This window comes from Scyliorhinus torazame, chromosome 10 (genome assembly GCF_047496885.1).
Source record: "Scyliorhinus torazame isolate Kashiwa2021f chromosome 10, sScyTor2.1, whole genome shotgun sequence".
NCBI lineage: Eukaryota > Metazoa > Chordata > Chondrichthyes > Carcharhiniformes > Scyliorhinidae > Scyliorhinus > Scyliorhinus torazame.
In genome coordinates this window covers 188130282-188157559 of record NC_092716.1, presented here as the reverse complement: position 1 = coordinate 188157559, position 27278 = coordinate 188130282, and the positions used below count along the sequence as shown (strand labels likewise).

The 27278-nt window shown below is 48.7% G+C and overlaps 1 protein-coding gene across 6 annotated transcripts in view; it reads left to right on the top strand.

Annotated features, from left to right (window-relative positions):
• The first annotated feature begins 740 nt into the window (after positions 1-740).
• rnf141 (ring finger protein 141) overlaps positions 741-27278 on the top strand; it is a 47053-nt gene continuing 20515 nt past the window's right edge. Inside the window, exons 1-3 of one of the 6 annotated variants that reach the window (XM_072466151.1) lie at positions 741-891; positions 12986-13189; positions 15817-15925. In XM_072466151.1, coding sequence (XP_072322252.1) covers positions 13047-13189; positions 15817-15925 — 252 coding nt within the window. In that variant the 5' untranslated portion in view covers positions 741-891; positions 12986-13046. Of the gene's footprint in view, positions 892-940; positions 2334-6362; positions 6699-10092; positions 10760-12985; positions 13190-15816; positions 15926-27278 lie in introns of those variants that run through there. The other 5 variants (XM_072466150.1, XM_072466155.1, XM_072466156.1 and 2 more) reach the window with 5 other exon arrangements.

Here is a 27278-nt window from a genome sequence, read left to right as displayed (position 1 = left end):
TTGAGGGAGTGCCACACGGTTGGAGGGTCAGCATTGAGGGAGTGTCACACGGTTGGAGGGTCAGCACTGAGGGAGTGTCTCACGGTTGGAGGGTCAGCATTGAGGTAGTGTCTCACGTTTGGAGGGTCAGCCCTGAGGGAGTGTCACACGGTTGGAGGGTCAGCACTGAGGGAGTGTCTCACGGTTGGAGGGTCAGCACTGAGGGAGTGCCACACGGTTGGAGGGTCAGCACTGAGGGAGTGCCACACGGTTGGAGGGTCAGCATTGAGGGAGTGTCACATGGATGGAGGGTCAGCCCTGAGGGAGTGTCACACGGATGGAGGGTCAGCACTGAGGGAGTGTCACACGGTTGGAGGGTCAGCCCTGAGGGAGTGTCACACGGATGGAGGGTCAGCACTGAGGGAGTGTCAGACGGTTGGAGGGTCAGCACTGAGGGAGTGTCAGACGGTTGGAGGGTCAGCACTGAGGGGTGAATGGTGCATTGTTGATGCTTGTCAAATCGAGGCTGTGTCCGTCCTCTGAGGTGACCACAAAAAATGCCAGTCACTATTTGAAAAGTAGGTGGGTTCTCCCTGGTATCCTCGCCACATTTATCCCTCAGACAACTAGAAAATCCTGTTGGTATGGGACCTTGTGACAGGACTGTGGGAGAAAAACACTTCAGGAAGTCCCACAGCTGTGAAAAGTGTATAATTGCAGGTTATGTACTATTAAAGCCTCAGTGTGCACACGATTAGCGATCTTACCCAGATCCTGACACTGGGTTTCTCTGGCATTCCCCGAGCTGCTCTTCTCCTTTCCCCGGGACTCACTGGCCACGCCCACTGGGACATCAGCGCGTTCCCGAGCGCGGGCGCGCGGACGGCGGCGCGATCACGGAGCCAGCAGCAGGTGAGAGCGCGGCCCGGGGCCGGGCCTGGGCCTGGGCCTGGGCCTGGGCCTGGGCCTGAACCGAACCCGGGCCCGGGGCCCAGCGAACCCCCTCCCCCCAGGGTCCTCACCCGGCGGCCCTGCCGGAGTCACAGGTCCGGGCCGGGGAGACGCCCCCCCCCCCCCCCGCAGACAACAACTCCCCACGGCATTAGAGACCCCCAGTGCCCTCCCTGTGACCCTCAACCTTTCCCCTTCAGCGGACATATCCCCCATTTCGATGGACCATATCCGACCTTTCCCCCTCAACTGAGGTGAGATGCCCTCCATCTCCAGTGCCCCTGGGTGAGATGTTTCCCCGGGGTGGAGCTGCCATTCCCCCTTCTTTTCGGGATGGGGTTTGCTAGCCCCCCCCCCCCGGGTTGGTGTTGCCACCACCCCCTTTCCCCCAGTGTGGAGTTGCCACCTCCTTTCCCCCGGTGTGCAGTTGCCACCACCCCCTTTCCCCCAGTGTGGTGTTGCCACCACCCCCTTTCCCCCAGTGTGGTGTTGCCACCACCCCCTTTCCCCCAGTGTGGTGTTGCCACCACCTCCTTTCCCCCAGTGTGGTGTTGTCACCACCTCCTTTCCCCCAGTGTGCAGTTGCCACCACCCCCTTTCCCCCAGTGTGCAGTTGCCACCACCCCCTTTCCCCCAGTGTGGTGTTGCCACCACCCCCTTTCCCCCAGTGTGGTGTTGCCACCACCCCCTTTCCCCCAGTGTGGTGTTGCCACCACCTCCTTTCCCCCAGTGTGCAGTTGCCACCACCCCCTTTCCCCCAGTGTGCAGTTGCCACCACCCCCTTTCCCCCAGTGTGCAGTTGCCACCACCCCCTTTCCCCCAGTGTGGTGTTGCCACCACCTCCTTTCCCCCGGTGTGCAGTTGCCACCACCCCCTTTCTCCCGATCCGACCCCCGACGGCAAGACCCAGCCCAACGCGACCCCGAGAGACCCGCCCAGCGACCCGACCCCGAGAGACCCGCCCAGCGACCTGACCTACCTGGTGATGGAAGAAAGAAAAATCCACGTGGAGGCTCGACCGGGCCTACTTCAAGATCCGACCCCAGGAGCGCCCAGGGAGGGAAGAGACCACAGGTCCCAGCCCACCATGCCTCAGGATGCCCTTGCCCACGACCCAGGACCCCCGAAACGGCAGAGACCGCGCACGAGGACCCAAACACGCTGCAAGATATTCCCGCATCCGCAGAACGCCGGGACCCATCCAGATCACAAACATGCCCCCCGAGCAACCCCTATATCTCAACCAGTGCCCGGGACCCTGCCAGACACGACCCCAGATATGTAAACAGCGCCCTGATCCCCGCCAGCGCCCTGGATCCCGCCAGACGCAACCACCTACCTTCCACAAGAGCTGACATCGGCCATCGGATCCCAGGATCATCCAGCAGCAGCCGCCGACCAAGGTAGCGAGGGAAACGCGGCGGTCTGCAGGTTAGACTGAAGCAACGCGGTTTCAAGACCCCTCTCCCCAGCATACTGCTGGCAAACGTACAAGCGATCGAAAACAAGTTGGATGAACTTAACGCCAAACTTACCTCTCAGAGGGAAGTAAGAGACTGCTGTGTGCTCTGTTTCACAGAGGCATGGCTCACCCCCACCTCACCGGACTGTGCCATACAACCTGAAGGCTTCTCAATTCACCGGGCGGACCGCACGGCATCATCAGGCAAAGCGAAGGGTGGAGGTTTGCCTCCTCATCAACTTCTCCTGGTGCTTGGATGTGGCGACTCTGGCGACCTACTGCTCCCAGACCTGGAATACCTGACCGTGAAGTGCCGCCATATTATCTTCCACATGAGTTCACTTCAGCCATTATCACAGTGGTCTACATCCCACCCCAGGCAGTAGTGAGGAAGGCGCTGGATGAACTATACACAGTAATAAACAACTACGAATCAGAACACCCAGAGGCCTTGTTCATCGTGGCCGGAGACTTCAACAAGGCCAACCTCAAGAGTGTACTGCCAAAAATCCACCAGCACATCTCCTGTCCCACCAGGGGCGACAACACTCTTGACCACTGCTACTCAAAAATCAAGGGCGCCTACCGTTCCATCCCCCGACCGCACTTTGGGAAATCAGACCATAAGACGGTGCTCCTTCTCCCGGCATACAAGCAGAAACTCAAGCGGGAGAATCCAGCTAAGAAGGTTGTGCAGTGCTGGTCCAAGGAGACAGAAGAGCTCTTACGTGACTGCTTAGAGACAGTGGACTGGTCCATATTTAAGAACTCAGCGACCAACTTAAATGAGTATGCCACCACCGTCACAGTCTTCATCAGCAAATGTGTGGACGACTGCGTGCCAAAGAAAGCAGTACGTGCGTTCCCCAACCGGAAACCATGGCTCAATCGCGAGATTGACTCCCTACTGAAGGACAGATCTGAGGCGTTCAAGGCAAACGACCCTGACCTATACAAGAAATCCAGGTACGACCTCCGCAAAGCCATTCGGAATGCCAAGAGAGAATATCAAACCAAGCTAGAGTCACAGATAGACTCTCGGCGGTTGTGGCAAGGACTAAACAACATAACGGGCGACAAAGCGAAGCCGAACAGTATCTCTGGCAGCAGCGCACCACTCCCCGATGAACTCAATGCATTCTATGCTCGGTTCGAGCAGGTAACCAACAATCCGCTGGCGAGTGCCCCAGCAGCCCATAATTCACCCATACCCACCATCACAGCTTCCGAAGTCAGATTGGCCTTCCTGAAAGTGAACCCTCGGAAGGCGACGGGCCCAGACGGGATCCCTGGTCGTGCACTCAGAGCCTGCGCGGACCAGGTGGCAGAGGTATTCACGGACATCTTTAACCTGTCCCTACTCCACTCCGAGGTCCCCACCTGCTTCAAGAAGACCACCATCATACCGGTACCAAAGAAGAACCAGGCAACGTGCTTCAATGACTACCGACCAGTGGCCCTGACTTCAGTCGTAATGAAGTGCTTCGAGAGGTTGATCATGAAGCACATCACCTCCATACTTCCAGAACGCCTTGATCCACTGCAATTCGCATACCGCTGCAATCGGTCCACATCAGACACCATTTCCCTGGCCCTACACTCATCCCTAGAGCATCTCGAAAACAAGGACTCCTACATTAGACTCCTATTTATTGACTACAGCTCCGCCTTCAACACCATAATCCCAGCCAAGCTCATATCAAAGCTCCAAAACCTAGGACTTGGCTCCCCACTCTGTAACTGGATCCTCGATTTTCTGACCAACCGATCACAATCAGTAAGAATGAACAACACCTCCTCCACAATAGTCCTCAACACCGGTGCCCCGCAAGGCTGCGTACTTAGCCCCCTACTCTACTCCCTGCACACACACGACTGCGTGGCAAAACTTGGTTCCAACTCCATCTACACATTTGCTGACGATATGACCATAGTGGGCCGGATCTCGAATAAGGATGAGTCAGAATACAGGAGGGAGATAGAGAACCTAGTGGAGTGGTGTAGCGACAACAATCTCTCCCTCAGTGCTAGCAAAACTAAAGAGCTGGTAATTTACTTCAGGAAGCAAAGTACTGTACACACCCCTGTCAGCATCAACGGGGCCGAGGTGGAGATGGTTAGCAGTTTCAAATTCCGAGGGGTGCACATCTCCAAAAATCTGTCCTGGTCCATCCACGTCGACGCTACCACCAAGAAAGCACAACAGCGCCTATACTTCCTCAGGAAACTGAGGAAATTCGGCATGTCCACATTGACTCTTACCAACTTTTTGAGATGCACCATAGAAAGCATCCTATCAGGCTGCATCACAGCCTGGTATGGCAACTGCTCGGCCCAGGACCGCAAGAAACTTCAGAGAGTCGTGAACACCGCCCAGTCCATCACACAAACCTGCCTCCCATCCATTGACTCCATCTACACTTCCCGCTGCCTGGGGAAAGCGGGCAGTATAATCAAAGATCCCTCCCACCCGGCTTACTCACTCTTCCAACTTCTTCCATCGGGCAGGAGATACAGAAGTCTGAGAACACGCACGAACAGACTCAAAAACAGCTTCTTCCCCACTGTCACCAGACTCCTAAATGACCCTCTTATGGACTGATTTTATTAACACTACGCCCTCATCCGATGCCAGTGCTTTTGTAGTTACATTGTATATGTTATGTTGCCCTTTTATGTATTTTCTTTTATTCCCTTTTCTTCTCATGTACTTAATGATCTGTTGAGCTGCTCGCAGAAAAATACTTTTCACTGTACCTCGGTACATGTGACAATAAACAAATCCATCCATCACCACCCCCTTTCCCCCGGTGTGGAATTGCCACCACCCCCTTTCCCCAGTGTGGAGTTGCCACCACCCCCTTTCCCCCAGTGTGCAGTTGCCACCACCCCCTTTCCCCCGGTGTGGAGTTGCCACCACCCCCTTTCCCCAGTGTGCAGTTGCCACCACCCCCTTTCCCCCGGTGTGGAGTTGCCACCACCCCCTTTCCCCAGTGTGGAGTTGCCACCACCCCCTTTCCCCTGGTGTGGAGTTGCCACCACCCCCTTTCCCCCCCAGTGTGGAGTTGTCACCACCCCCTTTCCCCCGGTGTGGAGTTGTCACCACCCCCTTTCCCCCGGTGTGGAGTTGTCACCACCCCCTTTCCCCCGGTGTGGAGTTGTCACCACCCCCTTTCCCCCGGTGTGGAGTTGTCACCACCCCCTTTCCCCCGGTGTGGAGTTGTCACCACCCCCTTTCCCCCGGTGTGGAGTTGTCACCACCCCCTTTCCCCCGGTGTGGAGTTGTCACCACCCCCTTTCCCCCGGTGTGGAGTTGTCACCACCCCCTTTCCCCCGGTGTGGAGTTGTCACCACCCCCTTTCCCCCGGTGTGGAGTTGTCACCACCCCCTTTCCCCCGGTGTGGAGTTGTCACCACCCCCTTTCCCCCGGTGTGGAATTGTCACCACCCACTTTCCCCCAGTGTGGAATTGTCACCACCCACTTTCCCCCGGTGTGGAGTTGCCACCACCCCCTTTCCCCAGTGTGGAGTTGCCATCACCCCCTTTCCCCCAGTGTGGAGTTGCCATCACCCCCTTTCCCCCAGTGTGGAATTGTCACCACCCCCTTTCCCCAGTGTGGAGTTGCCATCACCCCCTTTCCCCAGTGTGGAGTTGCCATCACCCCCTTTCCCCCGGGGTGGAGTTGCCAGCCCCATCCCTTTTCCCCGGGGTGGAGTTGCCAGCCCCCCCCCCCCTTCTTTCCCCTGGGGTGGGGTTGCCAACCCGCCCCCTTTCCCCTGGGGTGGAGTTGCCAACCCGTCCCCCCCCCTTTCCCCTGGGGTGGGGTTGCCAACCCAACCCCCTTTCTCCTGGGGTGGAGTTGCCAACCCCTCCCCTTTCCCCTGGGGTGGAGTTGCCAACCCCTCCCCTTTCCCCTGGGATGCAAATGCTCTCTCTTCCCCCCCCCCCCCCCCCCCGATGGTCCCTCTATTCTGCTGAGGTGTTTTCGACCCTCTCCCTCTCTGAGTGATTGCTTCACTTTGCACCCATTTGACCGGTCTCAATTATTATTCCAAGGATTAGGGATACCTTCAAACAACTGTGCAATTGATATGCATTGCGCTTGTTGTCACCTGAACAGTTGAGACTGCTACATTCAATTTGAAGATGTGCTATAGTTATGAAAGTAAACCCACATTGAAGAATTTTCTCTGGTAGTTAATTTTCTTGCTGTTGTAATAGTTATTACCATTAGAAGATAACGGTTGTTTGTCAAGTGTACAAGAAGATGCAGGCGTTCAGTCCCTCAAGGTTGTCTCGCTATTAAGTAAGATCATGATTTATTTGGATTTTAACTCTGTTTCCATGCCTGGGTAATGGCATATGATTATCTGGTCATCATCACATGCCATTTACGGGAGTTTGCTGTGTGCTAATTAGCTGCCATGTTTTTTTACCTTGCAACACTGATTAAACTGAACCAGCTCATGTCTAAATGCAGCAAGACCTGGACAATATCCTGGCTTGAGCTGACAAGTGGCAAGTAACATTCGTGCCACACAAGTGCCAGGCAATGACCATCTTCAACAAGAGATAATCTAACCATCGCCCCTTAAGATTCAACGGCTTTTATCATTACTGAACCCCCCCACTATTAATGTCCTGGGGTTACCATTGACCAGAAAATCAACTGGAATATCCATATAAATGTTGTGGCTTCAAGGGCCGATCAGGGGCTAGGAATCCTGTGGCGAGTTACTCACTTCCTGACTTCCCAAAGGCTGTCCACAATCTACAAAGCACAAGTCAGGAGTGTGATGGAATACTCTCCCCTTGAAAAGAAGTCCACATCACCCACGCCACAACCGGAGCGGATGCCTGCTGGACTGATTGCTGACTAAACCACTCTCCCATCGACCTGGCCCCGAACCGGCAGAGGCAGGAAAAGCTCTGCCGCAGGAGACTCAATGTCGTTGGATTCAAAGACCCTGAGAAGAAAGGCCGACACGGCCAGCGCCAACCTGGCAACAACCAACAAGCCAGAGCTGCAGAATGCCCACAGCGCCTTGTCCGCCCTAAAAGCCCCATAGTCAGCGTGTGCAAGGAGACACTCTTTGTCTCAATCAGGAAATACCAAGATCGGTTCAACGAGAACGATCAGAAGATCCAGGATCTTCTAAACCCCAAATGAAAGACGTTCCTGAACTGGCAGCTCCATCAAAACTTAAGCGAGAGGAAGCAAGCCTACAGGCAACTGAAGGTCAAGGCGCAACAAAGAACCCATGACCTAAAGAACAAATGGTGGGTGGAAAGAGTGCAGATTTAGCAACTCACCAACAACTACGATGTGCGTGGCTTCTTCAGCTACAGTCTGAGTACCTAGCGACCAACCCCACTGAGAGCCAAAACCAGAGGCGTGCTCATCAAAGACTCAAAGACCACTGGAGTGAGCACTTTCAGGACCTCTTTATTCAAGACACAGCCCTCAATGCCATCCCGCAGCACACTACCGCCATCCCAGCACAGCTCCATCCCACCATGAGGTGGAAAAATAACATCCGACAGCTGAAAAACAAGTCCTCCAAGCAGATGGGATCCCCGCTGAAGTACTAAAATACGGTGGAGAGGCACCTTCGACCTGAATGCACAACCTCATCGCCCTTGTTTGGAAGGAAGAGAGCATACCAGAAGATCTCAGATGCGCTGTAATTGTGACCATCTTCAAGAAAGGTGTCAGGTCCGACTACACAAATTACAGAGTGAGTTTCCTACTGTCCGCCAAGGGAAAGATCATCGCAAGAATTTTCCTCAACTGCCTCCTCCCAGTGGCTGAAAGCTCCTCACTGAGTCTCAATGCGGCTTCAGCCTGCCAAAAGGCAGAATTGACATGATCTTCATTGCGCAGCAATCCAGGAAAAGTGCAGGGAACAGCACTGAGTACATGGCTTTCTTTGATCTTGCAAATGCCTTCGATTCTATCAACAGGTGAGGGATTGTGGACAATCCTTCTCAAATTCAGCTGTCCTCAAAAATTCTTCGCCATTCTCCACCTGCTCCACGAGGAAATGCAAGCCATGACCCTCATCAACGGACCCACCACAGATCCAATATGAGTGCAAACTGGAGTCAAGCAGGGCTGCATTATTGCACCAAAGCTCCTCTTCGTTTCCTCGCCGCAACACTCCACCTGCTCACCATGAAGCTCCCTGCCGGAGTGGAGCACCCGACGGGGCAAGTGGGAAACTGTTCAACTTCTGACGCTTCCAGGGCAGAACCAAGAACACCCCAATTTCTGTCATCGAACTGCAGTACGCAGATGACGTGTGCACACACTCGGCCGAACTACAAACTATCGTCTACACATTCATCGAGGCAAGAATGGGCCTCAAACTGCACATTCGGAAAACAAAGCTTCTCTACCAGCCTGCTCCTGCCACACACCACTGCACCCCAACCATCAAGATCCACAGTGAGCCCCTGGACAGCGTGGACCATTTCCCATACCTCGGGAGCCTCCTCTTGGCGAGCAGACATCAATGAGGAAATCCAACATCAACTCCAGTGCAGCCTTCTGATGCCGGAGGAACAGTGTTCGAAGACTGATACCTCAAATCCAGCACCAAGCTCATTGTCTACAGCGAAGCTGTGGTCCCCAACCTCCTGTATGCATCAAAAACGTAGACAATGTACAGGAATTCTCCAAATTGTCCACATGTGGGGTTACGGGGATCGGGTGGGGTGCTCCATCCAAGGGTCGGTACAGACTTGATGGGTTGAATGGCCTCCTTCTGAACTGTAAATTCTATAAGAAGTCTTACAACATCAGATTAAAGTCCAACAGGTTTGTTTCGGAGAGCAGTGCTCTGAAAGCTAGTGATTCAAAACAAACAAACTTTAACCTGGTGTTGTCAGACTTCTTGCTGTGCTCACCCCAGTCCAACGCTGACATCTCCACATCGTAAATTCTATGAAAGTGCCAACCACCTCGACCATCACAGAGTGGAGCATGTGGAGGCCAAACGTAAGCAGAGGATAGAGCATGCAGAATCCAGAGTGTCCCACACACCCACCTCATTGATCACCACCTCCCCCACCTGTGGCAGATGGAAGCAAGTAATCTTCGACACTGAGGTACTGCCAAAGAAGAAGTGAAGGATGAGTGCAGCTCCAACAAGACTCGAGAAGCCCACCACCATCAAGAAAAAGCAGCCTGCTTGATTGGCATCCCTTTCACAAACGTTCACTCCAACACCGCACAACATTGGCAGCAGTGTGTACCATCTACACGATGCACTGCAGGAACTCGCCACTCTTTAGACAGCACATGCCAAAGGCACTGCGATGTAGAATGACCAGGGAAGCAGATAGATGGAACCATCACCATCTGGAAGTTCTCCAAACCACTTAACATCCTGATTTGGAAATATATCACGGTTCCTTCATTGCTGCTGGGTCATAATCCTGGAACATCCTCTCTAACAGCACTCTGGATGTTCCCTGCACCATATGGACTGCAGTAGTTCCAGAAGGCAGCACATCACCACCTCCTCGAGGGCATTAGGGATGCTATGTTTTTTTATGTTTCTCATTTAACCAGCAAAACCCACATCCCTTGAATGAGTTTAAAAAAGACTAGTATTTCATTGCACTGGAAAGTGCTTTGGGATGCACTGAGGCCCGTAAGAACAAAGAACAAAGAGGTGCTATAAAAATGCAGATTTTTTTTCTTTTGTTATCAGTCATCAAATGACTATCCTTACATTTTTAAAAATATTCCTTAAGCACATTTTTGCTATTTTATGGATGTCATTTCAGAATGTGACACCCATTTTGTAACCTGAATTCTGTTCAGTTATCTTAAATGACAATTTTCAGCAATGAACCGATTTGAGGCATGACTGATTGAGGCTGTGTTCATTCTCAGCATTTTCGCACTGCTCAGACCCAATGATGTATTGGCATGTTCACAGAGACATCTTCAAACGTCAGTCAGAAATTATTCCTTCAATCTCAAAGCATTTTGTAATTGGGTGGATGAGGAACTCCTGGATTTGTACTTCACATGAATCTGAAATTTAGATCATCTTGCCAACCTTTGCCACATCACCTCCAAGGCTGTCAGGAATATGCAGCGATAGTGTCCCAAACCACATACAAATAAAGATTAACTAGTAAGCAAGGTAAAGTCACAATAGTGCCAGATGACCATAGGTTGTTTTCCCCCTTTGAGGAGGAGAGCTGACAGGTGGCGATTTAACCTGAGAGTCACCACACCTCAGGTAAGGGGCAAGGTTGAGAAGGCGGAGTCTTCATCAATAACATCAGCCGGTACGGGAATTGAACCCGCGCTGTTGGCCTCACTGCATCACAAACCAGCTGTCTAGCCAAGTGAGCTAAACCGGTTAACTACAAGATGTTCAGATACAGTGTCTAAATCATGCTTTTAGATTACAGTCTCAAAATTAATCCTGGCTTTTGGATTTTGTAAATAATAACTTTTAACTTTATATGTGTCTACATCAGCCTTTAATCAGTTAAGAAGTGGTTGTGTGCAGGAAATGCAGTTTTGTTGAGCTCATGTCCTGATGTGTGATGCTTTAAATGGTTTGCCGAACAATTGTCGCATTCTCCACCGGTTTTCCAAGAAATAGCAGTTCGTTGCAGGGAAATTCTGCCTTTAATGCTTTGGGTGTGTACTTTTTGCTGCCACACTTCAGGTACCATAATTCCTATAATGCTGAACAGGAAGAAATTTATAGATTGTCATTTCAAATGTACGAGCCCTCAGGCAATATAAAATACCAGAGCCATGAGATCTGCAACCTCTTGATCAATCTGTGCTTTAACACATTGTTTACTTGACGCCAGTTAAATAAAATTGAAGGAACATACATAGCCTAAAAGAGCACTTTAATGTTTAGAAGTAACTTTGTTTTTCTTGATATAATTTTCCTATTCTTACTATTCACTATTGTGAATAGCACCACAGGAGACTTGCTGGGACAATATGAAAATGATATGTCGCATATGGTGCCACAAATGATATTGTAACCTGCCTGTTACAATTTACACCCCATTACAGTTTGAGCTAATTTTCTACAAATAAACAACCTCTCTCATTTGTTCGGGACCCTGAATATCTGTAAACTGAAATGGTAGGGCAGGAGCGAAAGAAGCAGCCAGTTCCCAGCAGTTGAAGTTTAGAACATGGGCCATAGATAAATAAATTAAAGAGATTGAGAGCAGAGGGCGGGAAAAACTTCTTTGTTTAGAGAGATTTGAGGCTGTGGTATTTACTTCTGCGTTAGTGGTTTAAAATAGAAAACTATGTCAACAATCAGGATTAGATTAGAGATGTGGATGGAGAAAAATGGGTTGAATGGGAACAGACTGATTGCATGCAATTAGATCAATGGTGTGTTTTTTTGTAGCTTGAGTTGGTTGGTGAAATATTTCCCTCTGTCATTGCCCTGTGCAGAATAGAATTTCAGCAGCCTCACTTGGCAACGTAAAATCACTCGTGTGTCTCTGAAATCTGCCCTGCGAAAACATGCCGACCCAGCCTACAAATTGATTCTCCCGCAAAAACCTCTCCTCTTGGAGAAGGATCTACCTACATTTGACTGCTCTCCTCTTTGGAAAGACATAGATCAGGAGCTCACAATGAGAAAGAAAACATGCAAAACTTGCATCATAAGAACTAGGAGCAGGAGTAGGCCATCTGGCCCCTCGAGCCTGCTACACCATTCAATGAGATCATGGCTGATCTTTTGTGGACTCAGCTCCACTTTCCGCCCCGAACACCATAACCCTTAATCCCTTTATTCTTCAAATAATCATGCACTTTACACGTGATGAGTGTTGTCGTGTTTATTGCCCCTTTTTAAAGATTGATGTTACAGCATCTACTTTCTATTCATAAGAAATAGATGCATGGGTAGGCAATTTGGCCCCTTGAGACTGCTTCGCTATTCACAGATCATGGCTGATCTGATTATCTGCCTGTCCCCTCTCTTGTATATCAAAAATCTGACTCACTCAGCTTTGAACATATTCAATGACCAGCCTTCACTACTCTCTGGGGTAGAGAATTCCAATGGTTAACGGTTTTCTGAGAGAAGAAATTCCTCCTCATATCAGGCTTAAATAGCAGATCCCTTATTTTGAAATTGTGCTCCCTAATTCTAGATTCCCACATCGAGGAGAAATATTCAGCCTCCGACCCAGTTCCTCCTCTTGTATGTAAAGAATGCACAAAGTTAACCAGGTGTTGTGACTCGATGAATTACAGCAAAAACAGATTAACTAGTTATTCACCTCCATTGTTAATAATGGAATCTTGCTCTGCGCAAATTTGGGCTATTGGGATCACTCATGCAAGCAAGTGACCACTTTTGAAGTACATTGGAATATCCACAATGATTGTGTGCTATATAATTTATTTTTCTTCATGATCAATTGCTAATTGGGAGAAAAAGCTAGAATTGCCATACGGTGTTGTATTCCTTGCACTATTTTGAAACTATTTCATGTGTCTCGTTGTCCTCTGGTAGGTTATTTAAAAGGATCACTGACAGAACCGTACTCACCTGTTCCTTTCTTTAAACTAAACAGGAGCTTTACAAATGACCCAAATCTAGAACCCGTGTTGAAGCCACCCATCAGTTGTCCAGTGATGGGTCAGCATATTTCGAATCAAACTCCAGCAGTCTTTAATAAATTGCCGGATCGGATGATGAAGCATGCTGCCCTGGTGAGGGAAAGTGGATTCCTGACTTATGAGGAGTTTCTCGCCAGAGTGGCAGAACTGAATGAAATGTGAGTTTTCCCTTTGCTCAGTTTATAAAATGGATGCTAGTTTTTCAAAATTGTAAAAGGGTAGCACTGCTGATGCAGGGACAAATTTTACAGTATGATGGTGCAGAAGTTGATGTTAACCGCATCCTCTTGCTAAACTAAATATTTGAATTGTTGAATATTGTGCTGGTGCCTATTTGAATGACCTTCATGACCATATGACTGATTACCAGAGTCAAATGAGAAGATCATCTGACCGTTCCTCAGTAAAGAATCATATCACACAAGAGGCCATTCATCCCATTGTGCAGCACTTTGAAAGAACTATCCAATTAGTTCCAACTGCTCTGACTCTCTTTCCCCGCAGTCTTGCAAATCGTCTCATTCTCTGCCGAAGGAGAAGTTGAGTGTGAAGACAGAGACTGAATTGTATTCTGTTTCCCATTATAGCCTCTGTTTTCACAATTCATTTCCCGTCTGCAGAATGATTGTGTTGTTGCGTGATGTTCGATTGTTTGCACTCCTGCGTTTTCTGTTTCCTCCGACCATCAACTGTTCAGGCATATGGATGTTCGAGATGCTGCTTTGAATGAAGAGAAATGCCAAGAAATTAATTAATGTTACCGGGGAAGTTTTCCAACTTTGTGCTCTGATGGCACGCCTGGCCCACCGGGAGCAAAGAGTGGAAACTCGGAGGCATCTTCTACTTCATTTTTCCAAACGTTTAAGATTTATTGTCAGAAAGCTGTGTATGCCAGGAGTTTTCAATTATGTGCTTCCAGCAGGCAAGGTTCCCCTGTTGAGAGCCTGAAGTTGGAAATTGACCTATGCTTCTTTTCTCATCAGAATTTCAGAATATTCTGTTTTTGTTGAGCTGTTCTCATCAGGAAATTATTTTTCTTGTAAATTATGATGACAGACAAAGCTTCCTTTCAACATGCTGTGAGGATTTATTTTCTGACAAACTCCTTGCCTTGATATGACAATCCAGTCACGTGCTTATCGAGCATTAACTCCTATCACCTCAATTTTTTTAGCTCAACTTTCATTTCCGCTTGCACTTCAGTTAAGAGTTTTGGGAAGTTTTTCTACATTGAATATGCTATAGAAACGCAAGTTATTCCAATTTGTCAGTGGCGTGTTACATGCTTTCGTTCTACTGTTTTGAAATGTTTAATTCCTCCTCTTCACAAAGATATTAATAATCTTTATTAGTGTCACAGGTAGGCTTACATTAACACTGCAAATAAGTTACTGTGGAAATCTCCTAGTCGCCACACTCCGGCGCCTGTTCGGGTACACGGAGGGCAAATTCAGAATGTTCAATTTACCTAACAAGCACATCTTTCAGGGCTTGTGGGAGGAAACCGAAGCACCCGGAGGAAACTCACGCCGATACGGGGAGAACGTGCAGACTCCGCATAGACCAGTGACCTAAGCCAGGAATCGAACCCGGGTCCCTGGTGCTGTGAAGCAACAGTGCTAACCATTGTGCCGCGTGCTGCCCACAACCTGCGCTCTGTTATTGCTGTTCCTGAGCTCACCATAAACTTGCATCCAATCACAGAGCAACACAAAAACAGGCCATTCAGCCCAGCTGGTCTATGCTGCAAATAAGCCTGCTTGCACCAAATCAGCACACCCTTCTATCAGCATGATGGGGTGATGCCAGCGTTGGACTGGGGTAGACACAGTAAGAAGTCTTACAACAATGTCCATGAGGTTTGTTTTCAATCACTAGCTTTTGGAGCGTAGCACCTTCATCAGATGACTCACCTGATGAAGGAGTTGTGCTCCGAAAGCTAGTGATTCAAAACAAACCTGTTGGACTTTTCAAACCTGTGGTAAGACTTCTTACTTCTATGAACAGTAATTGTCCTTCCTATTTTTTTACTCTCAAAACCAGCCAAAATTTATGCTTTCATCGCTTTTGTGTAAATAGCTGTGCGGATGTTTTAAGTCAGAATGCATCTATGATTGCGTTTTTGTTTTGCTTATTCAAGGCATGAGTAAGTCACTGGCAAGGTCAACATTTATTGGCCTTCCTCAGATGCACTCAACTGAGGTGCAAGGGGAAATTAATGTTGAGCTAAAAATGTAGAGATTATGAAATTATATGAGTTAATACTTTATATAATCCAGGAGGATGACGGTGAGCCGCCCTCTTGCGCCGTTGCAGTAATGTGGTATTCGTCCTGGATTTCCTTGTGGCAGGTTGGTGCAACTGAATGGCTTGCTTGGCTATTTCAGAAGGCAATTAAGAGCCGATCACAGTGCTGTGGGTCGGAAATCATGTTCAGGCCAGACTATCTCCCTCCTTTTACCTTTTAAAAACTGCTGTTTCACCTTTTCCGGACTCCTTTATGGCTGCACTTGTGACAGCCTCCACTGACTCTTTGCTGGTTAGGCCCATATGCAAGAGGAATGACCATTTGTATAAAGCACCCGAGGGTGATGGTGCCCATCACGCCGCCATCACAAGAGGATAGGAGGGAAGTGATCTCATTGGACCAGATGAATGGTTTCTTAATAAAAACTTGGAATTATTTGTTGAACGGATAATTGCTTAAATCCCATTCTAAGATTCTAGATATCTGTATTTTACAACCAGAGAAATGTTATTGTTCTGGCTTTTCTACCCATTGTAGCACAGAAAGACTGACTGCTGGGCAAGAGAAATGCTTATTGTTTGAAGTACAACCTGGATCCGATTCCTCGGCCCTTTGGAAAGTCATTGTTAGGATTGTTAGCTCAAAGGTATGTAAAAAGCAGTTATTATATAATTCAAAAGCAATTAAAATATTTAACTATTTCAATACTACTTTAAACAAAATAGATATCTATACATTGTATATCCACACCAGGCATGATTAGAATCTGTTTTTTAAATTGACTGTCAATATTTAAAGGCTGTGTGATTTTTGATGTCTGCCTTTGTCAAGGACTCCTGTTGAAACATTGATTTCAGAGAGTGGGAAATTCTGCCTTTATATTGCACATTATGCTCACAACACACCTCAAACTGCTTCTCAATTAAGTGCTTTATGTTTAGCCATTATCGTTACGCAGCCAAAAAGAACAATAAATTTGCACACAACCCGATTCCACATATAACAAAAGAGATGAATGACCACTCAATCTGTTGAGGGGGGAATGTTGGGCAACCTCCCTGCTCTTGCAATAATCCACTCGACATGTTGTCTGAGCAATAGCCAAACCTTAATGCTGCCACCTGACTGAACTAGTCTCTGTGCTCTGTTCCCCTGGTCTGAGGCTGAAACCCACAGCACAGTGTCTCACCTGTGGATACTATCAAACTGAACTAACCTCAACCTAATGGGAATCTATTGATAAAAGCTTTGGCCACAGTATGTCAGTTGTTTTGTTAGTGAGCTACGGGCACCTAAGCTGCCGCAAAATAATAAACATTGTAAAAAGAATTTTAATTATCGCAAATTTGCAATCAATTAAAAAGGGAACGTTAGCAAAAATTTATTTTGCACACGCATGGTATGGAACTCTCCATCAGAAATGGTTGTTGAAGCGGAGCCTATAACAACTTCAAAGAGGGAACTAGCTAGTTGTTTGTAAACCAGACTGTGGTGGGATTGGAGGAGATGGCTCATGGTATACCAAATTCTCTCGGCCTTCATTTATGATTTATTTCTGCTTTGTCTGTTCCTTCAGTTTTGGAATGTTACTAGATAGTTGTTTGGTAGTACAGAACTTGAGTATGGCTGAGGAAAGATACATGGGGCCGTAACCTCCAAGTTTCCCAGTGTCGGATTTGGGGGATGGTAACCCCAAAGATGCACTGGGAATCCTCCTTGGAACTTCCCAGGTCAGGGTTTGCGCAGCAATTGCCCCAGAAATGCGAACTTCACCTGGGAAACTGTCCCGCACCATCCGAAAATGCCATTTAAATTGCAAACGTTCAATGGTTCCCGGTTGTGTTACACAAATGGTTACCCAGAAAAAGTTGGAAGAACTAAAACCTCTTCTAACTTCTGAGTAACTTTTATAAAGACGTAGACTTGCCCCCTCACATGACTCCCTGCTTCCCCACCCTCCCAGCCCACCCCCAATCCCCCCACCTGACTCCCAATTTCCTTCCCAACCCCTCAAATCCTGTGCACATATCATCTTGGTGTCTTATTTTCTCCCTGGCCTGTCCATTTCAATGGAACCTTTAACTTACCTTCACGTCTAGTGCTGTTTTAAAAAAAAAAAAAAAGGGGTGTGTCCTTCAATCAGACGGAGCTGGACTTCAAGCTGGGCCTCGACAGCTGTGCTGCTTGAATCTCGCCCGGTCTGATTCAGAAGGTCAGGTGAGACAGGCGCTGAAGAAAATCAATATAGTAATTGGGCATGGAGTGGCAATCCGAAGCTGACTGCCACTCTGAGAAAACCACAGCTCATGTTATCAAAGCTTTTGGTCTTGCACTCACTTGGACAATTTGCAAGAGTACTTTGTCTATGATGCAGCTAGTGAGGTGGTAAAATGACAAACTAAGACTTGAAGTTCCACAAGGCAGTATTACTCATTCCACAAGCTAGAGGTTAACTTCACATGACTCCCATGTCCGCACTCTGGCTTGAAAGAGCGATTAGTATCCCTCATCTGGGAGAGAGGAGGCGGGGGAGGGAAAAAAATATTTACGGTAGGATTCGTCCTCCTGGCTCACTGCGTCCACACACGTGTGGGCAGCCCAAGACATACAAAAGTGATGCCCCTCTCTTTTTCTATCTTATTTGTGATTGCTTCTGCACAGCATGAATTGGTCAAATGGTTGGGCAAGTTCCTACAACCAGTTTTCAACATACCCAGTAAAGGATTCCTTCACAGTCGTGAAGAACAGACAGCACAGGATGCGATGCCATGTCAGTATGCTCATTTGATATTGCTAGTCTATTCACCTATGTACTGCTCAAGGAAGTCATATACACTTGCACTGCAGCACCATATCATCGAGCACTAGAACTGCCACCATTGTGTGAATTAGGATTCATTGAACTTATGAACTCAGCAACTTGCACAGCTGAGTCTTTTTAATGACGCCATGTATGTCCACGTGGATGGTGTTCCCATGGATTCTCTCTAAGTCCAGCTCTCTCAAATACTTCTATAGGTTCCGTGAAAAACAGGTATTCGATAGAATGACATCCAATCTCCTACCCTTGCATAGTTTCACTATTGTTGATGATCAGTTTGCTGAATTTAAATCCGCTGCTGCATGAAATAATTTCCTTCCACACCTTAATAGACATCCCTGTGCTCAAATTAACCTTTGAAATGTAACAGTCAAATGAGCTCCTTTTCCTTGATCTGCTAATTGAAATCTCTCCCAGAGAGTTGATTATGGCCTGCCTTCACTGGTCAGTATACGCGAGCTATGGTTCCATGTGCTGTAAGATTGGCCTTACTGGCAACCTCATAAAGAGGGCCCAGACCATTTTCTCACTACAAGTTTGATGCTGAAATGGGATGCATCATAACCATTCTGTGACTCATGTGTTGGGTAGGCTGGGTCGAGGTGAACTGCACTTGATGCAGTGTAGCGAGAGACAGACCTCCAACACTTGATAAAATGCAGCAAGATTTTATTCAACATCCAAACTATTATACATGTTCAACTGTGGGTTGACACTATGCTGACTTGACAGCACGGTAGCATAGTGGTTAGCACAATTGCTTCACAGTGCCAGGGTCCCAGGTTCGATTCCCGGCTTGGGTCACTGTCTGTGCGGAGTCTGCACGTTCTCCCCGTATCTGTGTGGGTTTCCGGTGCTCCGGTTTCCTCCCACAGTCCAAAGATGTGCAGGTTAGGTGGACTGGCCATGCTAAATTGCCCTTAGTGTCCAAAACTGCCCTTAGTGTCGGGTGGTTACTGGGTTATGGGGATAGGGTGGAGGTGTGGGCTTGGGTAGGGTGCTCTTTCCAAGAGCCGGTGCAGACTCGATGGGCCAAATGGCCTCCTTCTGCACTGTAAATTATATAAATTATATATACATGATATATGAGACCTAACACTAGCCTGACCAGACTAACCTAGCTACCACATGGTTCAAGCACTGGCTAACTCACGAGCTCTGACTGTCCCAGAGGCTGGGTCCTGAGAGAGCAGGAAAACTGGTGCCCTCTGGCTTTGTCGTGGTCGTGTCCTGTCTGGCGATTGGCTGCTCTGTTCTGTGTGCTTACTGGTCATCCTGTGTGTCAATCACTGCCTGCCTGCACTCTATTGTATACATAGATGTATATTATGACATCCCCCTTTTATTTCTCTATTGTGTGTGTTGAGATAATAAACATTAAGGTGCATGTGCGTGTGGATGTGTATATGTGCGTGACTATATGCAGAATGTACTAAAATGACCTTATGTACACAGGAAGGTGTCGCTAGTGCAGATTTAGGGCAGATGAAACGGTAACAATGATATTTACAGAGGTCAAAACGATAAGGTAACACAGTTGTGCAAAAGTTCAGTCTATAAGTTTAGTCTCTGCGGCGGCCGATGAATTCTGGTTGACCGCCTCAAGGGTGGATCAGGGGCCGCCTGCACTTGGATAGGCGGGACCGCCGCCAATGCGGTGGACGCAGAGGTCGGCAGGATTGCTGGTAGATCGGTGGCCTCGTGGTAGGGCACGTCCGGAGGAAGCATTGTGTGAGGCGGGACATCATGGTTAGGTGGCGAGCATGGAACTCTGCGCAGCGCCCGTCTGTTGCGTTGTAGGAAGGAGACATCAGCCATGCAGACGAGGAACGACCTCAGGGCCACTTGCTTGACCACCACAGCTGTGGCGGACCAGCCGCCGTCAGGCAATGCACACGAACACGATCAGTTGGGACCAGCTCGGGGAGATCCGTGGCATGAGCGTCGTATGCTGATTTCTGTTGGGCCCGAGACTGCTGCATCTTTTGTAGACTGTGAGGTGGTCAAGGTCTGGAACATGGATGGCTGGAACTGTGGTTCGCAGAGTGCGATTCATGAGCATCTGCGCGGGAGACAACCCAGTGGACAACGGGGATGCTCTGTATGCCAGCAGCGCCAGGTTGAAGTCTGAGCCTGAGTCCGCAGCCTTGCATAGTAATCTCTTGATGATATGGACCCCTTTTTCGGCCTTCCCGTTTGACTGCGGGTAGTGGGGGCTGGAGGTTACATGACGAAAGTTGTATGGGCGGGCAAAATCAGACCATTCCTGGCTGTAAAAACAGGGACCGTTGTCACTCACCACCGTGAGCGGTATCCCATGCCTGGCAAACGTTTCTTTGCATGCTTTAATCACCGCCTTCGACGTGAGGTCAGACAGTTTCACCACTTCAGTGTAATTGGAGAAGTAGTCGACCAGGAGGACATAGTCACGCCCCTTGGCGTGGAAAAGGTCAACACCGACTTTGGACCATGGGGAGGTCACTATCTCATGTTGCTGCAGAGTTTCTTTGGGTTGAGCTGGCTGAAATTTCTAACGTGGGGCAGTTGAGGACCACGTTGGCAACGTCCTGGCCGATGCCCGGTCAATAGACTGCCTCGCGAGCTCTGCGTCGACACTTCTCGACCCCCAGGTGACCCTCATGGAGTTGGCTGAGCACCATAGCTCGCATGCTCTGCGGAATCGCAATCCTATCGAGCTTCATGAGGATGCCATCCACAACCATCAAGTCATCCTTGACGTTGTAAAACTGGGGACACTGTCCCTTCTGCCAGCCATTCGCGAGGTGCTGCATCACACGCTGGAGCAGAGGATCCTTGGCCATTTCCTCACGAATATGGATGACCCTCTCATCAGTGACCAGAAGGTTGGAGGCACACAATTGTGCCTGCGCATCGATTTGGCAGACGAAGTCAGTTTGTTCACACGGTGTGGTGATGGACCTGGAACGGGAATTTGCAACAATGAGTTCTTTGCCTGGCGTGTAGACAAGTTCAAAGTCATAGCGGCGTAGCTTGAGAAGGATTCGTTGTAACCGAGGCGTCATGTCATTCAAATCCTTCTGGATTATGTGGACTAGTGGTCTGTCTCAACCGTGAATTTTGGGAGGCCATACACATAGTCGTGAAATTTGGCGATTCCCGTTAGGTGGCCCAGGCATTCCTTCTCGATCTGAGCGTACCGCTGCTCAGTGGGCGTCATGGCTCTGGTGGCATATGCAACTGGGGCCCATGAGGAGGAGTCATCCTGTTGGAGGAGCACTGTTGCTAACTTTGGTTGGCTCTTACTTTGTTGCCCGTTGGGTCTTTACTGAATTTGCTCTCTTTCTATAACCTTCGCTCTAGAGTCGCCAGGTATCTTTATGATACCGCCACGAGGTTCAAGTTCAAGTACTGATCAATAACTCAACACACCAATTAGTAAGATTCAAATCAAAACACATTTATTATACACAGGAAATCACTGCTCATGCATAAAACTCTACTTTCTAGACTATCTATAATCACTAAAAGGCCTATACTTAGCTTCGGAACTGGCCCACCAGGTATGGGGAACAAATGGCCTTGCGTTCGATTCTGAGTCTGCAGGATTCAAAAGCTGGCATGGACTGGTAGCTAGGAGCGCCTATCTCGTAGCGAGCACTGACTGGAGACTTACTTGGTTGTTGCGGCAGTTTAGGCAGTTCACTGTCAAGGGTTGGTTCGAGTTGCTGAGTGACTCTGCCAAGAAGACTGATTTGAACTTGGGGGCTCTACTTTATAGTCCCTAGGGGCTTCGCGCCATTCAGGGTGGATCCCGTATCTGGTTCCAAGTGATTGGACTACGTTCCGATCACTTTGATCGATTTCTCCAATACTGGAGCCATTCCCTGATCGCTGGGCGGTCCCTGGGTGTCCGTTGGCCTTCCTTTGTCTTGGCTCCTGCTGGTGCCGAGGAGTCACATGTTTCAATTGTACCCAGGGATCGCTCATTAGTATGCAGGTGGCTGAGTTTCAGTGCTGTCTGGGCTTTTGAAAGTTCTGATACACAGGATTTTTGCAATTGCTAGTTTATGCCTGTGTTGGCTGAATTTCCCTGTCGTCTTTGCGGACCTCCATTTTAAGTCGGGAAGTGGCCAACCCAGGTGGCTACACTCCCTCCTTGTGATCCCTAATGCGTAGCGTGAAGGATCACATAACTGCGTTGTCTTCACTTCCTGACCCAGCGAGCACTCTTCCATGGCCTCTACACTGACCATAACTATGTATGAAAAATTTTAACTAACAATTCTAAGTGGCGCTATGTCATAACAGGGACATGCATTACAACATTTAAAAAAAACGGTACCTCCAACTATCCTCAATAAACTATCCTCACTCAAACAATCAAAAATAATCTACAACACTTTAAATGTACAAATAGCAGCAACACAAGTTTCTCTGGCTTGGCAGTCAAGCACAGAGGTTTACATTCTCTCAGTTGTCTTTATTCACAAAATGACGCCGAATGAATGTCCTTTATTGTAGACCAAAAATAGGGGATCTCATCCTGTATACCGGGGCGCGAGAGCGGTAGGCACTCCTTCGCCATTTCCTCTTGCGGATAGTCTGCACGATGCTGCAGAATATCGCCAATACTAGGAGGGATTCAATTACGCATGATAGTGAATACCAGGTTATGAACATATCACACCATGATGGCGTGTCGGTGACTATCTCGGGGTTAACTATTTCAGGGTGTAGTGTATGGTAGGGGTGGGAATCATTCACGGCCTGTGTGGCAGGGGTCAGGGGGGTAGCATCCGCGCGCAACTGAAGGCATCCTGTTATGATCCAGGTGAACATGAAGGTTGTCTTCATCTTTCCGTCTTTCTGTCTTTTTCTTCCTCTTGAGTTCCTGAGGTTCCGGAGTTCTATGGACACAAGCATAATATCTGTCACTATCTTTAATATCTTGAATGTTAGCATGTCTGTCTTTTAGTGCCAATTTCCCTTTATAATTTGTCACCATGTGTGACTCCCTCATTTTTTTTAAAAACCGAATATTCGGACAAGACATCTAAGAACATACTGCCGTACTGCGAGCCATCTCGCAGCTTGTGTCATTTGCCATCCTAGTGTTTGAGGATGTAAATAGCAGAGGGAAGCAACCATAGGTTGCCAAAAACAAACAAAAGAATCTTGAACATAATGAGCCAAAAATGGGGTGCGTATGGGCCGCGGCGGGTAAGATTTGGATGGAATCCCCGGGTAGGACGGTGATCAATGCCGTATGTGCTCTACCCGAGCGTAATTGACCAGAGGGGGGGGTCCTCAGGCAGGGCGGAGACCAATGCCGTTTCTCCACTGCCTAAGCAACCGGCAAGAACGGGCAAAAAATGTAGTCATCGTGGGGGGTTGCTGTAAAGGTTCTACCGTCGAACCAGAAGAGCAGTTATGAACGGGGGCTGGCAAGCTCTCAGCGGTTTCTGCCGATAAGCGTGCTGGCAAGTTTTCACAGGTTTCTGCCGAAAAATATAGCGTGTGGCCGTGGAAGTTCCGAGTTTACAAACAACACTTGACGATAACACTAACAAACATTGAACAACATGCTACAGGTTCCATCAGAAAGAACACCGTTTCTCCCAAGCGGTTCCTTTTTAAAACATCATCTGGACACCTCCGTTATCAGGTGCGAACAGGGTCGCAAAGGGGTTCTCGTTTTGGGAGTCAGACTCAAAGTCATCCTCTTCTCCCAGATGCCATAGTCTGGAATGGATGAGGGTTGATAAAGCTGCATGGTGTGACTTAGGGTCCATCTCGTCGTTTCGGACGTGCCTGTATGAATTGTCACGGTGCCAAAAAGTTGTCCTAATTCTGTGGGGACGGAGTCGTCATCGTAGGGCGGTGGTCTTTGGTGAGGTTTGTTGAGGAATGTGATCAGGAAGGGATCACTCGAATCGTGTTCAGATTCGCTGGGTGTGGGTCCTGTTGCATAGGGATAGTAGGGAGGCGTGCTGTGGCTGTTGCCTGTGTCACAGTCGCTGTATCTGCTGCTGCTGTCTGGGCGTTCCGGGGCGGAGTCTAGAGTTCGGGGATGGAGTCGAGGTAGAGTCCATGGATGGGGTGGATGTGTTGGGGGAGGGAAGGGATATGTTGGATGTGGACGGGGTGTGGTCTGCTGCGTCGAGCATGACGTGGTGTGTGATAGACTGCAAGCCATATGCGTTGAGCTGGTTATTATGGAACCACGCGGTCTTCCCATTGGGGTATTTAATTTTATACAAGGAGGGGCTTACTTTGTCCGCAACGGAGTACGGACCCGAATACTTGGGTGACAGGAACGTGCTGGGGTTGTAAATGGAGAGCATGACCTGCTGTCCTACCATGAACTCAGTCGCGTGCACTGTCTTGTCGAAACAGGCCTTGCTCTGTTTCCTCCTGGTGCCTAATCTTACTGTGGCTGCTAGCTGAGCCGTTTTTACATTTTCCACTCATTGTTTGACTGCGGTCTCGTGTGTGAGGGCCGTCACTTCGGGGCTGGTCAAGTCCTAATAAAAATTCTGTGCCTTTCATGGCGTCCGGTCATGAGAGTGTGTGTGGTGTATCCGTGGATGTTGAAACGGTGCCACGTAAAAACATTAATGCAAAAGGGAGGACTGAATCCCAAGTGGTGCTGTTTTGTTGGACCATTTTTCTGAGGGTTGCCTTTATGGTCCGATTCAGTCGCTCCACGATACCACTGGACTGGGGGTGGTATGCGATGTGGAATTTTTGGGTAATGCCAAATATCGTGAGGACGTTCTTCATGACACGTCCCGTAAAATGGGAACCTTGGTCGGATTCAATGCTGCGGGGGAGTCCCCATCTCGTAAAGATGTGGTGGGTTGAAATCTTCGCGGTAGTCTTTGCCGTGTTCATTCTAGATGGGAATGCTTCTACCCATTTTGTAAACGTGTCTATAACGACTAAGACATACTTGTAACCATTCTGGAAGGGGGCAATGGTCCTATAAAATCAATCTGGAGGTTAGTCCAGGGGCCATTAATGGGGCGGGTGTGGTTAAGCTGAGCCTTCTTTGCATATCTGTCCGAATTGTTTTGGGCACAGATGAGGCAGTTTTCAACGTAGTGCGTGACGTCGTCCTTAAAATTCGGCCACCAACAGAGCTGCCTGAGGTGGGCTGTAGTGGGGTCAATTCCCTGATGCCCATGACTGTCATGGAACAAACAAATAAGCTGATTCCTGTCCTGTTCAGGAACCACATAAAGGATGTCTTTTCGGACCACACTATCATGTGTGGTCAGTGCATTTTTAAACCTATCGTATGGGGCTGGAAAACTTCCTTTTAAAATCTCCCTGAGATTATTGTCTTGCTTCTGGGCCTGCACTAAATCCTCGATAGTAGTCTGTGAGACCTGAACTGCATTCACTGGGGCGCTTTCGGAGGGGTTCCAAAAATGTCCATGTCTGGAATCTGCTTTAGCCAGTGCGTCGGCTTTTACATTTCCAGGTGGGGAAGAACGGTGGTGACTTCGAACTTTAACAGTGGAAGAACCATCCACATAAATCCTTAGGGGTACGCATGTGTCTGGGGGCTCTGGGGTGAACTACCTATCTTTTTTGGGGGAGGGGGGGTTTTGCGATAAAGGGGCCTGTGTTGTGCGGTGAGATGATTTCATATTCGTGGGGGGTGCCTGGGTACTGAAGGTTGTCGGCTAGGAAAGTGTGGGTCTTGGTCCTTTTAACAGTGATGTCCCATCCCTGCAAAAGAAGGGTCCATCTGGCTGCTCTAATCTGGCTTACTGTACCGTCCTTAAGTCGTCCGTCTAGTAAAAGTTGGGTGGGGGGTGTGTTCCGTGAGGATTGTGATGGGGTTTAGTCCGGTGATGTATGAAAAATGTTGGACTGCCCAGAAAGCTGCGAGCAGGTGCCTTTCACAGGCCGAAAATCCCTGCTCCACAGGATCTAAAAGTCTGGAGGCGTAAGCCACGGGTCTTAAATGTTCGTGCCTTTCCTGGAGGAGCACGGCCGAAAGGGTGCGGTCTGTGCTAGCTATCTCTATAGCATAGGCGGAAAGCGGGTCTGGAACCTGTAATGCGTTTAATGTGGCTGCAATGGGTGCGCGCTTTAAAACATCTACAGCATCCGTGTGCTGCGGAAGCCATTCCCAAGGGGCTCCTTCCTTTAGGAGTTCCGAGAGGGGTGCTGCCTTGGTGGCGAAACCGTCAATATGGTTTCGGCAGTAGCCAACCAGTCTTAAAAACGACCGGAGGGCTGAAACATTCTGAGCAAGGGGCAATTTGACAATCGAGTCAATTCTTTTCTGCTCGATCTCGCGTTTACCATGTGTGATAATCGTTCCCAAATATACCACTTTGTCTTTCAAAAGTTGGGCCTCTTTGGGGTTCACTTTGCATCCAATCTGCTGTAGGAGTTCGGCCAAAAGCTTGATGTGCTCTAAGCGCCTTGGTGTCTGTCTGCAGTAATAGGTTGTCCACATACTGGACCAGACATTCGGGGCGAGAAATTTTGATAATCCATTTGCCAGCTGTTGGTGGAAAATGGAGGGGAAGTTGTGGAATTCTTGTGGAAGGCATGTCCACGTGTACTGCTGACCTTTAAAAGTGAAGGCAAATTTATACTGGCACGCTTTTGCCAATGGAATGGACCAGAATCCGTTACTGATGTCCAAAACCGTAAAATATCGTGAGTTGAGTCCCTGTTTGAGCATGGTCTCAGGACTTGTGGCTACCGTGGGGGCTGCTGCGGGGGTGACTTTGTTGATTTCTCGGTAATCGATGGTCAGTCGCCATGATCCATCGCGCTTTCTCACTGGCCAAATCGGGGCAATATTAGTAGAAGCTGCCGATCTAAGTACGCCTTGTTCTAATAAGCTGTCAATAACCTTTGAGATTTCTCCCTCTGCCTCTTGGGGAAATACGTATTGCTTCTGGGGTCGAGGGTCAGGTCCTATTATTTGAACCGAACCAGCCATTCTGCCGCAGTCATGTTTATGACTTGCAAATGCGGTCCTGTTCTTCTGGAGAACTGCCCTAACCTGTTTATCTGCACTAATTGTGGTCGGGTCAAACCAAAATTCGCCGACTGCGCTAATCTTGTTTGCATACTCACCTACTGTGAGCGTTGCGGGGGCTCTTGCTGACTTTGTCATTTTCCAGACACATTGATTTACTGGGTCAAATGAAAGGTTGGGGGAGTT